General features: G+C 40.6%; 4 protein-coding genes across 4 annotated transcripts; all 4 read left to right on the top strand.

The window, feature by feature from the left end:
- The first annotated feature begins 316 nt into the window (after nucleotides 1-316).
- Nucleotides 317-2,845, top strand: LOC18018544 (protein trichome birefringence-like 11). Its single transcript, XM_006400412.2, has 4 exons — nucleotides 317-1,106; nucleotides 1,623-2,012; nucleotides 2,100-2,258; nucleotides 2,332-2,845. The coding sequence occupies exons 1-4, from the start codon at nucleotides 631-633 to the stop codon at nucleotides 2,708-2,710; spliced, it is 1,404 nt and encodes a 467-aa protein (XP_006400475.1). The 5' UTR covers nucleotides 317-630; the 3' UTR covers nucleotides 2,711-2,845.
- A 1,024-nt stretch (nucleotides 2,846-3,869) lies between these two features.
- LOC18018545 (NEDD8-activating enzyme E1 catalytic subunit) lies at nucleotides 3,870-6,704 on the top strand. The gene is made up of 9 exons (XM_024156214.1): nucleotides 3,870-4,101; nucleotides 4,237-4,400; nucleotides 4,632-4,834; nucleotides 4,942-5,174; nucleotides 5,277-5,339; nucleotides 5,415-5,471; nucleotides 5,573-5,694; nucleotides 5,826-5,943; nucleotides 6,235-6,704. The coding sequence occupies exons 1-9, from the start codon at nucleotides 4,000-4,002 to the stop codon at nucleotides 6,520-6,522; spliced, it is 1,350 nt and encodes a 449-aa protein (XP_024011982.1). The 5' UTR covers nucleotides 3,870-3,999; the 3' UTR covers nucleotides 6,523-6,704.
- A 1,233-nt stretch (nucleotides 6,705-7,937) lies between these two features.
- LOC18018546 lies at nucleotides 7,938-8,851 on the top strand. Its single transcript, XM_006400414.2, has 2 exons — nucleotides 7,938-8,216; nucleotides 8,302-8,851. Exons 1-2 carry the CDS (start codon nucleotides 8,085-8,087, stop codon nucleotides 8,614-8,616), a joined length of 447 nt encoding a protein of 148 aa, XP_006400477.1. The 5' UTR covers nucleotides 7,938-8,084; the 3' UTR covers nucleotides 8,617-8,851.
- Nucleotides 8,852-13,944: 5,093 nt separating this feature from the next.
- Nucleotides 13,945-15,855, top strand: LOC18018547 (3-dehydrosphinganine reductase TSC10B). The gene is given in 4 exon segments (XM_006400415.2): nucleotides 13,945-14,559; nucleotides 14,684-14,831; nucleotides 15,425-15,575; nucleotides 15,577-15,855. Coding segments are annotated over 4 exon segments (936 nt in total). The 5' UTR covers nucleotides 13,945-14,055; the 3' UTR covers nucleotides 15,710-15,855.
- The last annotated feature ends 59 nt before the right edge of the window (nucleotides 15,856-15,914 follow it).

Raw genomic sequence — 15,914 nt, forward strand, 5'->3', positions numbered from 1 at the left:
TAGACAAATTTTTTTGACCAAAACGCTATTTTTGGTATATGAAAAAAACTTTAAATATTGAAAAGAAAAAGAATCACGTTCCATTCTTAAACGCGCCAAACGCCACCGTTTAATGGGTACTTAAAATTAGCTACGCCGTCTTTGGCCCCACCACTCTCACCATTTCTCTTCGCGAACATTTCCTTTACGCGCCACGTTCGCGCGTGTGTCATCTTTTGGATCTACGGGTCCCACCACTTAAAAGGACCCCACGATTCATACACACTCCAAGTCTCCCTCTTTTGTGAAACAAGGCGGTGAAGAAAAAAGTTGAGAGTGTTCTTCATTGTTTTCACTTGTTTAGACTTTGAAAGCGAACCGAAATCGTTTATTGCAGCTTTGGATTTATATTTTAGTTCGCTAATCCATTTCTTAATTTGAAGAATCTAATATCTCAAGCAACGCTGCTGCCTCTTCAGCTTCACTGGCCACTGTCCTTGTCTCTTTCTTGTTTCTCATTCATTTTCCCCCTTTTTGGATTTCTTTTAGAAGAAAAAGAATCACAAGAAGAAGGCGAAGAAGTAGAAGAATCAGCCCAGGGAATAGTAAAGTCTTCTACTTTGCAGCTGTTTCCTCATTTTAAAACCTCAGATGTCGAAGAACCCGTCTCTCGAAGAAGACGATGAAGCTATGCCAATCTCCGAAGTAATCAAGAGATTCAAGCGTTTAAGGCTCGTGTTCGAGCCCTCACTGGGAATCTTGGGGTTTTTCTTGGTGGGTTTGTGTTTAGTCTTCAGCTTCTTCTTCCTCGATTACAGAACCGTAGCTAAAACCAAAAGTCACGGCTTCTCGGATCAGTCGGAGAGATTCCTGTGGCTCAAGGAGCTCGATGTTAACGGGTCTGGAGTTAACAACAACACCAACGAAGACAGAGTTGAGTTTCTTGAAGAAAGTGGGAATGGTTGCGATGTGTTCGATGGGAAATGGGTTTGGGACGAATCGTATCCGTTGTATCAGTCCAAAGATTGCTTCTTTATTGATGAAGGATTCAGATGCACTGAGTTCGGGAGACCTGATTTGTTCTACACCAAGTGGAAATGGCAACCTACACATTGTAATTTGCCCAGGTAATGTTTCTTTTTCTCTTCCCGAACAAGTCTTTTTGACCTGAAAAATGTGGGGAAGTGAAGAAAAAAAAAACGGCTCTTTATTACGTTCTTCACAGTTTCTGCAATCCGTTTCTCCTGCTAAGTTCCTGCATTTTTCTCGGTATCTAAAAGGTTTGCTTGAGATTATCCAATCTTCCTCTGGAAAAATTACACATTTTAAGTCACTTTCAGTATTCTTCAAGTTTTGGCGTTACCTCTCACGTTTCCTTGTCTTGCGTGTTCCTTGTGATGTCACTGAAGATGTATTATATGAACCCGTGAGACTCATGAACATGGATCCAAAGAACATGTATGACCACAGTTTTTCCTTAGAGATTGTCTGGGATTAGAAATGTTATTGAAGAGTTTTTGGCATGGATTTATAGATTACATAGAAAGACGAACTTTAGAAGATACCAATGTAGATTTCGCTATGTGTCTCTTTGAATTCGGTTACTAATTAGCCCACTCTTTTTTGGGATGAAAATGGATCAGATTCGATGCGAAGTTGATGCTGGAGAAACTAAGGAACAAGCGGCTGGTATTTGTAGGAGACTCTATTGGAAGAAACCAGTGGGAGTCTCTTCTTTGTCTGCTATCATCTGCAATCGAGAACAAGAATTTGGTCTACGAAGTGAACAATAAGCCCATCTCAAAGCACATGGGCTTCTTTGTATTCAAGTTTCATGACTACAATTGCACTGTTGAGTACTATAGAGCGCCGTTTCTGGTTCTCCAAAGCCGTCCACCTAAAGGATCACCAGAAAAGGTAAAGACGACTCTTAAGCTAGAGACGATGGATTGGAGTGCCGACAAGTGGAGAGACGCCGACATATTAGTGTTTAACACGGGTCATTGGTGGAACTACGAGAAAACTATCCGCGGGTTAGCTTCTTTCTTCTTGCTAACAATCTTTGGACCAATCAGATTGGTTTTTGGATTCCCTGACCGATCTTGGATTTGTTACTGCAGAGGTTGTTACTTTCAGGAAGGAGACAAGGTGAGAATGAAAATGAAGATAGACCATGCCTATAGACGAGCAATGAAGACCGTCTTGAAATGGATACAAGAAGAGGTTAATTCAAGCAAAACACAAGTTTTCTTTCGCACATTTGCCCCCGTGCATTTCAGGTTTGACACACATAATCTTTAAAACAAGAGTCTTCGATCAATCTGTCTAAGTTTCGTTTTAATTGCGTTTCAGGGGAGGAGATTGGAGAACAGGAGGAACATGTCACATGGAGACATTCCCTGATTTTGGAGCGTCTCTGGTTCCATCAGAGACATGGCAACATATGAAGCTCCTTCAAGATGTCTTGTCGTCTCTTTACTACTCGAAAATATCAAAGACGGTTAAACTGAAACTGTTGAACATAACGGTAATGGCTGCTCAAAGAAACGATGGTCACCCATCACTGTACTACTTGGGCTCGGCTGGTCCTGCGCCGGTACACAGGGAAGATTGCAGCCATTGGTGTCTCCCTGGAGTTCCTGATTCGTGGAATGAGCTTCTTTATGCGCTGTTTCTTAAGCATCAAGGTTATTCAAGATCAAAGAATAGCGTTTCAGACAACTTAACCTAACAGCTGTTCTTGCTCTGTAGAGGCTTTTTTTTTTCAAAAGGTCTGACCTCAACGGTGTGTTTTTTGATTGGGTGGGGGTATGTAATTACAAATTAGGTTAAAGCATCTTTGATTGTAAAAGTAGATGTCATTACCTTCAAAGATTTTGAGTGAACTTCATCAGTAAAGGATTGATTAGTCTCATTACCTTTTTACTCAAGAAATATTGGAAACTATAGTAGGTGTTTCTTTATACTAATCAAAGGGATTCGCACCTCAGTGGCAAGAGTAACGCCATAAATAGATCCGTATTATTATTATACAATGAATCAACAAAAAAAAAAAAATCCTAATACTGTTTTAAAATAAATCGAAAGATGAGAGAGCTAGCTCCGTAAGTTATTCATATAAAATCTAGTAGTCGATTGGTTTCATTGAAAATTATCTACCACGGTGATGGTGATGATGATGATGATGATGATAAGGGCGAGAGGCCTGGACATTATGATGACGATGAATGTTTACGAAAGTGCCATAAGTGGCGGTACGCGAGAACATCTTCGACCTTGAAACATCAGCTTGTCTGAGTCTGGCTGTTTCACCCTTTTCCACGTCGACCAGATTGTTCTGCTTTTCATCGCCATCGATGCAACTAACGGCGACGATGATACAACCCATAAGCACAGCCAGACAACAACCGATGCCTATGACAGCAAAAATAGTTACCATCTTGATACGTTTCTGTGTTTTTATTGGTTTGTTCTTCGCATAAGAGTTTATAGCGCAGGCCAAAAACCAAAAAAAAAAAAAGTAGGTCTAAGAAATTTTGAGAGAACTGGTTGGTAAAACCCCTTGTGGTAAGATATCAATTTAATTATCTGAATATCACCCATCTTTAGACAGTATTTAAGACAATATAATGGTGATTTGCTTCAACATTCTAAAAAATCTTAGATATAAATATCCAAAAATATCCACAATTATTTTCATGAAAAAGGAAATTTGCTAAACTAATATTTAGAATGCATTTTTTTTTAATAAAAAATAGGCAGATTAACCAGATTAACCAGATTAACCGACCAAGGAAGATTCTTTAACATTTTTCTTAATATAATTTAGTTTTGGACCCAGCCCATTGTTGACCCAATAAGTATAAGGATCGTGCCCAAGAGAGCCCAGAGAGGTTTCGGAGCTCCGTGGCAGTGTGTCGGCTTCGTCTTGCCTCTTTTCGACTCTTCGAGCTCTCCTCCGTCACCAGTTTTCGGTGAATCGCCACTCTCTCTCTTCCTCCTCTACGTCCTTCGGTTTCAATGGCTGATCTCGAAGCTCCCCAGAGTAAGTCGAGAGACCTCGACAAGCTTCTTCTCAGAGCTGGGAATCTCGTCGGCCCCGACTTCTATCCCGGAACCGAAGTAAAAGCCTTAATTTCTCAGCTCTCTATCGTTTCTTCGAGTTTTTCTGATTTTGTTATTCGATTGCTTTCACTGAGGTTTTCTGTAATTTTGTATTGTTCATGATGGTTTTCTGAGCTAAATTTCTCCATACAGCTGAGGGACGACATACGGGAGTATGTCAGAGTCTTGGTGGTTGGTGCGGGTGGATTAGGTTGTGAGCTCCTCAAGGACTTGGCTCTTTCGGGTTTTCGTAATCTGGATGTGATTGACATGGACCGTATCGAGGTCACCAATCTCAATCGCCAGTTCCTCTTCAGGCAATTTCCCCTTCTCTGTCTCTCGGTTTTCATCGAAAAGGGAATAGAAACCCTCATAATTGAAATTTCGTTGACCTGATGAATCTCTCATGTTCCCTGTGTCTCTAGTGTGTGCCTGTGTGGTAATCTCAGTCAGGTTTCTAGTATAGCTATGTATGTTGGAATTGATAGCTATGTATGTTGAAATTGATGGCACAGATGTTTGATTAATTTGGTTTGGTCATTTATTAGACTTGAAGACGTAGGAAAGCCTAAGGCTGAGATAGCAGCAAAGCGTGTCATGGAGAGAGTGAGCGGAGTGGAGATTGTGCCGCATTTTTCACGTATAGAAGACAAAGAGCTTGAATTCTACAACAATTTTAATATCATTGCACTTGGTCTTGATTCAATCGAAGCTCGGAGATACATCAATGGGGTAGCTTGCGGGTTTCTTGGTATGAAAATTAACTATCGTTTACTTCTCGGCTCTTTAAGTTATCTGGCTTTGTGTTTTTTTTTTTTATAAATTTATTTTGTTTCTGGTCATGTTCTTGTGAAATAGAGTATGATGAAGATGATACCCCGAGAAGAGAAACAATCAAGCCGATGGTAGATGGTGGAACCGAGGGTTTCAAGGGTCATGCTAGAGTTATCGTGCCTGGAGTTACACCCTGTTTTGAGTGTACAATTTGGCTTTTCCCACCTCAAGTGAAGTTTCCTTTGTGCACTCTTGCCGAAACCCCTAGAAATGCAGCTCACTGCATCGAATATGCTCATCTAATTAAGTGGCATGAGGTATGTCAATGGATTCTCTTTTGTAGTCTCTTTGAAAGAGTCTCTTGTTTCCAATTGAATATGTATTTGTTTTGATCACTCTATAATCGATTCTTCCTGAAGGTTCATGGAGGAAAATCCTTTGATCCTGATGAGCCAGAACATATGAAATGGGTCTATGACGAGGTAGGTCATTCTTTTGCGTTCTTGTGCTGTGGGTTTTTATTTTGGTTTACTCCATATTCTGCATTATTTTGGCAGGCTGTCAAGAGAGCCGAGCTTTTTGGAATTCCGGGTGTCACATACTCTCTAACACAAGTATGCAACTATTCTCACTTTTTTTTTTTTTCACTTACTAAAGTATTCCTACGTGTGACTGTTAAGCATGTAAGATGGAATGCATGTGTTTTTGCATATAGGGCGTTGTCAAAAACATAATACCGGCAATTGCATCCACCAACGCAATTATATCCGCAGCTTGTGCACTTGAAACCTTGAAGATTGTATCTGGATGCAGCAAAACACTTGCAAATTATCTGACGTATGGCTTACTTCTTTCTTTCTCCCTTACGTGCTTGTGTGCGGACTACAGTTTTTCTAGTTAAACATAAGAATTGCAAAGATAATTCAGTGTGATCCCCTAGCAATTTGGTTGATTTTTATTTTTGCTAGGTATAACGGTGGAGAGGGTCTCCACACTAAAGTGACTGAGTTCGTGAGAGACAAGGACTGTCTTGTATGTGGTCCGGGCATTCTGATTGAGCTGGACACCTCAGTTACTTTGCAAAAGGTCCTTGCTCTAGCTCTATTGTCTCGCTCTCCATTAAATACCGCCATGAACATTATTTTCTTAGCCATTTATTTGTTTAATCATGCGAACATATCCTCTTCTCTAATGTTATCTCCGTTGATGCATTTATTTTCATCCCTATATTCATGCTTGGATGTGATTGTTCTTAATCTTCTCACCGCTTCCTAGCTTTTTTCTGCCCTTTTAGCCATATCATGATCCTTGATTTACTCGTGTCCATTTGAAATTCCGCGTCTCAGTTCATTTTGTTCATGTTTTGTGATCTCCTAGTTCATTGACATGCTTGAGGAACATCCGAAGCTTCTATTGTCGAAAGCAAGTGTCAAACACGGGAAAGACAGCCTCTACATGCAGGCGCCTCCGGTGCTAGAAGAAATGCACAGACCAAACCTAAGCAAGTCGCTCTATGACCTGATGGGAAGAGTCCAGAAGGACACTGTGCATGTGTTTGGCACTGCCCTCAAAAACGAAGAGAAACAGTCAAGCTTAACGAAGCTAAGGGTTGTTTTTAAAGGAGCTGATGGTGTTGCAGACATGGATACAGCCATTGGAGCATGAACTCTCGCAGCTAGATCCATTAAGATAATTGGGCAGCTTTACTTGTCCTGTTCTTATTATTGGTCTTTTTTGGTTCTGTCGTTAATAGCCCTGACAGCAAATTCTTACTGCGTGATGAAAAAGGAAAAAAAAATTGTTTTACTCCAAACAGATGGGTTTATATGATTATTTTTAACCTCGAAGATGCGAATCTGTGACAAGAAAAAACATAGAGCCTGAAACATGTTGATCGTATGTTTGATATTTGCTTTTGGGACAGTATGATCAGGATTCTCTGGTTCTGTATATTGTAGACATCAGGTACTCGGACTTATGTCGCATATGGAAGTAGCACTAACATAAATATTAAGGAGTAATTGCATTGAACTTGACATGGTGTTATTTTTGATGATTTATTATTTTTACCGTCAGCTATATTCTTCAGAACCTTTTTATTTTGTAGAAACAACTAATTCAACGTATTTAGTTATATATACATCGACGACAAAAAAAAAAGTTATATATACATCGTCTTTTAACTTCTTCTAGAAAACAGAAATATATATATATATATATTTCCTTTTACTCCTTTTCCGTTTGTGGCTATACTTACACTTGCACCTTTCCTTTCATCTGATCTTGGAGACATTAAACTATCCTTTTGAAACGTAGTATGGGTCGAGGAGATAAGGTAGTTCTACGTTGATTCGTTATCACCAGTGAAAGGTCAGATTTCAGCGTGCAAATCACTAATCAGAGACTAAAAAATGAACTAAAATCATATTTTTAAAGGAAAAAAGGTGATAAGAACTCCTTCATGTTTCCTTTTACTCGGAAAGTGAGTAGAAATATATAATTGTGTACACATACGATATGGACCATCAAGCTTCGCTTGGGAAATCGTCAAGTAAGATCGGTGTGTGACCCTACTTCACTCAAACACTATCCTCAAACCATATCATATCAATGAGTTAGATTCTCTCTCTCTCTCTTCAAAATCCAAATTGTGTGTTGTCCATTTCCTCAATTGCCCACCACAAACGGTCTTCCGATGTGGCTGTTTTAGGATCTTATAGCCATACCAAAGATTTTCTTAGCCCCTATCAAAGGTATTTTTTTTCTTTTTGACAATATCTAAATGATTGTTTCGATTCTATTGGTAGTAAATTGGTAAAGCCGTAAAGGTATAAAAGTTTTTGGTCTTGTATTAGATATGTTAATGTAATAAAAAAAACAGTGTGGATGTGGGTTGTTTGTGAGCTTTTGATTTCTCTTCTATCTATCTTTAAAACAATTAACAACTGGATAACATCAATGCACAACCTCCCTCTGTCCTTCATGTTGACATGTTGTGTTGTGTGGGGACTTAGCCAGATTAGATTTACATTGTTCAAAAATCTCTTTCTTTCTTCTCTGGCCCCACTCTCCCACCCACATGCTCTTCTCTCTCTAAGGGCCAACTTCTCGCCTATTTATTTGACTCTTTCAACATTCCCTCGAACTCCACTTGAAGCTAACCCAGGAAAAAAAAACACAAGACTTGTTCCTACAGAACATCCAAGTCTCAAGATACTTGGAAAGCTATGGAGTTAGAGCTTGATGATGATCTCTTCTTTGCAGACATAAGCAAACAGATCTCTCTTCTCATCATGGATGAAGATGAACAGTTAAACCCTGTTTCTCTCTCCTCCTCCTCCGACTCTCTCTCATTCCAGGTTTGTTCCTCATAGGAGTCTACACACTTGATATCTCTTTATGTCCATCTGTCTAACTGTGTTTCTTGAATCTTGTTGGAAACAGGGTATGTTCAGAGGAGGCTACCAAACGGTTCCATATATGTATCGTCAAGAACAGAGCAAAGGGACTGGTGTGTTCATCCCGAAATCTTCTCATCCCAGAAGAAGGCCTCATCATAAGAACGGTAGGTTTAGTTCCTTCAACGCCAAGCAACAACACTCTCTTCATCAAAACAGACAACAGTATCATGACAACTCAAGAAGTACTGTCACCACTCACAACAACAACAATAACAACAAGAGCAGCATGATAGCTAGTAACGTTCATGCTTCTATCCCAAGAAGAACCTACAGAGATGCAGCATCTATCTACACTTGATTAATTTAACAAATATTCTGCAAAATTTATGGGTTTTGTGTGATTGATTCATATAAGTAATATTCTTTATTTATAGATGCATAAGATTTATTTGTTTGTAAATCAGCGAAGAATAAGGAAGGTCTTGGAGATTTGTTCCAAGTGTGTTATTGTTTGAATGTAACTCTTTTTCATGTCATTTTTAGAGAGATTCACTGACTTCTCCAAATGTAAAAGTTGAAGGATTTAATTAAAATCAACTTGTGAAATCAGTTGGGTGATTACAACAAGATTGGTGGAGGAATGTGTAAAGACAAACCCCATGTGGGATTAGCAAATGTTCTATGTCTGTCTTTATCTCTCTCCAATCAATCAAAATGTATCTTTGGGACATCACAGACGAGTTTGCCACACTGTCTGAAATATATAAAAGAAAAGTCAGATCTAAAGAGAGCCAAAAGACTGTCACAAGCTCACATATCTTCTGTCCTGCCACTCACACTCACATGCCCATCTCTCTCTAGTCTCTACCATAATTAATTCTCATTCTTTTAGTATTTCTATTTAGAGCAAAAATAATATGATGATGACCTTTCCATTTTTCATAAAAATCTCTTAGTTTTCAGGATATTTATATCACATATCTTTGTTTCTTTCTTAGATAATTTCAAAGAAAAGAAAGAAAATGCAAATACATAGTCGAAACTCACAGAAAAATAGTTTGAGCTCACACAGTCATACAGAGACAGGAAATTACCATAGCTAACGATTAACCAAAGTTCCAACAAACGAAGATAATAGGTTTACTATTAATCAATATAACTTGAGAGCACCAAAATGGAAATAAGAGCTTACTATAATAAACAGACAGACTATTAAAAAATAACAGAAAAACCAGTAATCCCATCAGCAACCAACAAACCCTCAAGGCAAAAATACGAGATTCAAAAAACATACAAGCGTTGATTCAAATTATATAATTTAGTTTATTTATAATTGGAGGTGGAATCAATACGAGATTCTTTTCACTAAAAAAGGGACTGAGAGTTTAATTAAGATTGTTATAACACATATCAAGACTCTTATACTGGCCCATTAGGCCCATCAGGGCATTGTACTTAACCTAGATTCCCTATGTACTCTATATATACATTCCAGTGATTAATAAAGTTTCTAAATTTTCACAACACGTTATCAGCACGATAAGACTCTCTGAGCGAAAAACCCTAATAAATCCGGCCACCACCAAAACCCTAAAAGCAAGTCGAAACTTAAAAGACGCATATCTTCCAAACCGTGAGGAACCAGAAGACGATCTACATATCAAATCGAAGCCCTCGACGAGACGAATCTACTGGTGAAAACCGTTTGTCGATCCAACGTCGGACGCGCTCTCACGCACACTTACAGTACACGACGATCAACCGAAAAAAAAAAAAACCAGATCCGAGTTTTTCCTACGTCAACCAGCAGCTTCTCCAGTTTTGGTGATCAATCCTTGGAATTTGTAGCGGCTAACTGAGGTCTATTAGCTCTCAGTTTCATTAGCCTGTCAGAAATCCAAAAGTGGAAAAGCACACCAGCAAATGGAAACCATAGTCGTAGATAGTGGATCCAGCCACACTATCTTAAGAAACAAAAGTTACTTCATAAACCTAACCTATCAAACCGCAAATATTAGCACCATCGCGGGTCCCTCAAACCTTATCGAAGGATATGGCCATGCCTATGTGTTGCTATCAAATGGCACACAACTTGAAATACCAGATGCTCTATATTCTCCTAGTTCGAAGAGAAATCTTCTGAGCTTCAAGGATATAAGACAGAATGGTTTCCACATAGAGACCCAAGGTCAAGGGAACAAAGAATCCCTCCTAGTCACTAAAACCGTAGACGGCCATAAACAAATCCTCGAAACCATACCCGCGCTCTCTACTGGACTTTACCATGCTAAAGTCAGTATGATTGAAGCTAATACCACTCTCAAAGCCCGGTTTACTGATTATACTATTTGGCACGACCGGCTCGGTCATCCCGGTGCAAATATGATGCGTAAACTAATTCAAAACTCTCAAGGGCATACCCTCAAAGAAAACCGAGCTTATCCTCAACACCTCATGTGCACAGCTTGTTCTCAAGGCAAATTGATCACTCGGCCTTCACCAGTTAAAATCTCTAAACAAACACTTCATTTCCTAGAAAGAATCCAGGGCGATATCTGTGGACCTATACATCCATCTTCCGGACCATTCCGGTACTTCATGGTCCTTATAGACGCATCGACCCGTTGGTCATATGTTTGTCTCTTGTCCTCTCGGAACCAAGCCTTCGCTAGGTTCTTGGCCCAAATCATCAAATTGCGGGCCCATTTCCCTGACTTCCCACTAAAGACTATCCGCCTTGACAATGCTGGTGAATTTACCTCACAAGCGTTTAATGACTACTGTATGGCCATGGGGGTAACCGTGGAACATCCTGTAGCACATGTCCATACTCAAAATGGATTGGCTCAATCATTCATTAAACGCATTCAATGGATAGGCCGACCATTACTCATGAGATCAAAGCTCCCGGCCTCAGCATGGGGACATGCAGTATTACATGCTGCTGAACTCATACGCATCCGGCCATCTAGTGAACACAAATATTCCCCATCCCAACTACTCTCGGGTCATGAGCCAGACATCTCCCATCTCAAAACATTTGGGTGTTCAGTATATGTACCCATTGCTCCACCACATCGAACCAAAATGGGACCTCAAAGAAGGATAAGAATATATGTTGGTTTTGACTCTCCCACCATCATAAGATATCTCGAGCCAACCACTGGAGATCTCTTCAAGGCCAGATATGCGGATTGCCAATTCGATGAATCGGTATATCCCTCTTTAGGTGGTGAGACAAACAAGCTGGTCAAAGATCTTTCATGGAATCAAACATCATTAAATTGGCAAGATCCTCGGACTCTAGAATGTGATTCAGAGATCCAAAAGATTATTCATTATCAAAAGCTAGCTAATCAATTGCCAGATTCCTTTGCTGACCCGACCAAAGTAACCAAATCGTACATCCCAGCTTGTAATGCACCAGTACGAATAGCTGTCCCAACGGGACAGACCCAAGTTGCTACAGAGTCTGCACCACGTCTCAAACGGGGCAGACCTCTCGGTTCCAAAGATAAGAATACTCGGAAATCAAAGAAAGGTGCAATAACCGAAACCGGGATTCCTGCAATATCAGACATAGCCGCGGCTGAGACTCAATCTAATGAACCCTCAATGGAAGTTCGGGACGCCGAATCTCCAGGTTCAGAAGATAACAATGAGATCTCCATCAATTACAATATGTCCGGAATACAATGGAATCGAAAAGAAGTCGACTTAAATGCACTCTTTGCATACAAAGTAGCACTTGATGTTGCGCTCACGCAAGAGGATCTAGAACCCATGTCAATAACACAGTGTACACATCGAACAGATTGGCTAAAATGGAAAGAAGCCATAAACGTGGAGTTAAAGAGTCTCAAACTCAGAAACGTGTTCGGTCCGATCATCCGGACCCCATCACACATCAAGCCAGTGGGCCACAAATGGGTCTTTGTACGCAAAAGGAACGAACTCGGTGAAGTCGTTCGATACAAAGCACGGCTTGTAGCACAAAGATTCTCACAGAGACCCGGAATCGATTATGAGGAGACTTATTCTCCAGTGGTGGATGCAACAACATTCCGATTCCTCATAAGTCTGGCCATAAGAGAAAATCTTGATCTGCGGTTAATGGATGTTGTAACCGCATATCTCTATGGGCCCCTGGACAACGAAATATATATGAGACTCTCAGATGGCATTGAACTAAAAGACAAAAATGCATCTCGAGATCAATACTGCATGAGGCTGAACAAATCCTTGTATGGACTGAAACAAAGTGGGCGTATGTGGTACAACCGCCTCAGCGATTACCTCATCAAAGAAGGCTACAAAAATGACCCCATCAGTCCATGCATCTTCATCAAGAAGTACTCAAACAAAGGATTTGTAATCATAGCAGTATACGTGGATGATCTAAACATCCTCGGAACATCTGGTGAGATCTCCCAAACAGTCGACTGCTTAAAAGCAGAATTCGAAATGAAAGACCTAGGCAAAACAAAGTACTGTTTGGGATTACAACTTGAGTACATCAAAGGAGGAATCCTTGTGCATCAATCGGCTTATATCGAAAAGGTACTCAAGCGATTTAATATGGACCAAGCTCACCCATTGACCAGCCCAATGGTAGTTAGAAGCTTAAGTGATGACCCTCTTGGTCCCAAAAAGGATGATGAAGAAATCCTTGGTCCTGAAAAGCCATACCTCAGTGCTGTAGGAGCGTTAATGTACCTGGCTAGTCACACTAGACCAGACATATGTTTCGCCGTGAACCTCCTCGCTCGATATAGTTCATCTCCAACTCAGAGGCACTGGAACGGTATAAAACATCTCCTAAGATACCTTCGAGGTACTCAAGACTTAGGACTCTTCTATACTAACCAAAATAAAGATGGGTTAGTCGGCTTCGCCGATGCAGGATATCTATCAGATCCGCACACTGCCAAGTCTCAAACTGGCTACGTTTTTACGCATGGAGGAACAGCCATCTCTTGGAGATCAATGAAGCAGACACTCACTGCCACTTCATCAAACCATGCTGAAATTCTAGCCATTCATGAGGCTAGTAGGGAATGCGTCTGGCTGCGCTCCATGACTCAGCACATCCGCAGAGATTGTGGTATGGACGAAGACACACAGCCCACGGTGATGTATGAAGACAACGCGGCATGCATAGCTCAGCTCAAGGAAGGGTATATCAAAGGAGATCGGACGAAGCACATTCTACCGAAGTTCTTCTCAACCTCAGACTGGCAGAAGGACGGCACTCTCAGCGTTCAGCAGGTCCGGTCCAGTGAGAATTCAGCTGACCTCTTCACCAAATCATTGCCTACTTCAACACACCGGAAGCTCGTCAAACAGATAGGAATGTATAGACTTAGAGATCTGCAGTGATGCTACAATCAGGGGGAGTAATGCGTGTTGTACTCTTTTTCCTTCACCATGGTTTTGTCTCATTGGGTTTTTCCTGGTAAGGTTTTAATGAGGCAACATTCCCCAGCGCATTATCGAGATCCCGATTGAGTAGCTGACCCGATTCACTCGTCCAAGGAGGAATGTTATAACACATATCATATATGGACTCTTATACCGGCCCATTAGACCCATCAGGACATTGTACTTAACCTAAATTCCCTATGTACTCTATATATACATTCCAGTGATTAATAAAGTTTCTAAGTTTTCACAACAAAAATTAATTTGTTTGTCATTTACTCTTCAAATTCAAATTAATTTTCTTCGCTGAGCAAATCCTTCACTCATGCCGGAGTCAATTTTTCTTCGATGAGCCATTGAGCTTGATGTGAAGTGAATGGTTTCTTCTCTCTTCCTTTTCTTCATTCTATTCCTCGTCTCTCTTCTCATCATCTTGGCTTTGATCGTACGGCCTAAATCCGTCAGGATCCCAATCAAGTCCCGCCACGTCTTCATCACCGGTGGATCCAGCGGCATCGGTCTCGGTCTCGCCCACCTCGCCGCCGCCGAGGGCGCTCGAGTCTCCATCCTCGCCCGCTCCCCTGAAAAGCTCGCCGAGGCCAAACGATCCATCCTGCTTGCGACCGGCGTCGAGGTCGACACGTTCTCTGCCGACGTTCGCGATTACGACGCCGTTTCGAAGGCGGTTGACGAATCGGGGCCGATCGATGTGTTGGTCGTCAATCAAGGCGTGTTTATTGGCAAGGAGCTTGAGAAACAGAGTCCTGAGGAGGTCAAGTTCATGATTGATGTGAATCTGCTCGGAAGCTTCAATGTGATTGAGGCGGCTTTGCCTTCCATGAAAGCCAGGGAAAGTCGTGGCCCTGCCTCCATTTTTAAGGTTTTTTTTCGTCAGTCTCAATCACTAGATAGCACTGTAACTTTTTGTGATTGTGGAACTCGAGAGATGCACTTCTCAAATCAATTCTGTGATTCCTGCTTGTTTTTTTTTTTTACTTGTTCAGGCAGGTATCTACGGTTACACTGCATATTCAGCGAGCAAGTTTGGGCTTCAAGGTTTAGCGCAAGCATTGCAGCAAGAAGTTATTTCTCATGACATTCATGTGACTCTCTTGTTTCCTCCAGACACTGATACACCCGGGTTTGAAGAAGGTAAGACAGTCCAAAAGCTATTAACTTTCGTTGATTCATCATGGATATGTAGAATATGACTAAGTATACCGCTTGGAAACATAAGCTAGGATTGTGGACTAACACTTGGGTGTCTCGTTATACTGAGCGGATGACTTAGTTAACCTCAAGATTTGTTGCCAGTTCTGGTTTCATTAAGAGTTGTAGATAGACTGCACGAATATTTTCCTCTATTAGAGGGAACTGATAAATGTTGCGTCCATTACGAGGTCATATGCGAAACTAAGGTGATACTTTAAAAGTGGATAATGTTTTTACTTAAATTATGAGTCTTGTGAAACTCTGTGTAGAAGAAAGTATGGATGAAGGAAAAAATGCATTTATTCTGCAAGCAATTGACAAAGTTGAAAAATAAAATAAAAGTTCTTTCTTTTTTCCTCAGAAAAAGTGTGTCTTTTTCCTCCTCTTCCTGTGTGACCTCTGATCTTGGTAACGATATCGCCCCAGTGAAAATACTGCAAATGAAATATGAGTGTAGGACACAATTGATTGATGTTCTCAGTTGAGGCTCATAATGAGATATTCTATTTGATTTTTCTTGTTTGGGATCTCAGAACAGAAGAAGAGGCCAGAGCTCACTTCCATTATAGCCGGATCCTCTGGTTCAATGAAAACTAAAGAAGTAGCCAAGATATGTCTTGATGGTATCAAAGCAGGAAAATTCACTGTGACGTGCCATTTCATTGGGTTCTTACTATCTCTTGCGATCGTTTTGGCTTGCTTTCACTGAAGTTATGTTCGGTGGTCTAATTAGACTCGTAGGCTTTTTTTTCCAATGGGATTGGTATAAAACCATAGAAAAGTGGAGCAAAAAAGACAAGAAGCAAAGAGTAAGATAGCTTAGGTCGTCAAACCATCTTATCTTTGGTATAAACCATTCTTTCTTTGTAACAGGTTTATGATTTGTAGAGGTTCAAAAGACAAAGATTTATGAAATGTATATGATCACGCCTTTGTACAGTATAGGATTTGCCGAAATACAATGAACAGGTTCATATTTTGAAGCTTCACTTGTCTTGTCTATTGTGTTGCAGAAAATACATG

Source organism: Eutrema salsugineum, unplaced genomic scaffold (genome assembly GCF_000478725.1).
Source record: "Eutrema salsugineum unplaced genomic scaffold, Eutsalg1_0 scaffold_2, whole genome shotgun sequence".
Taxonomy (NCBI): Eukaryota; Viridiplantae; Streptophyta; class Magnoliopsida; order Brassicales; family Brassicaceae; genus Eutrema; species Eutrema salsugineum.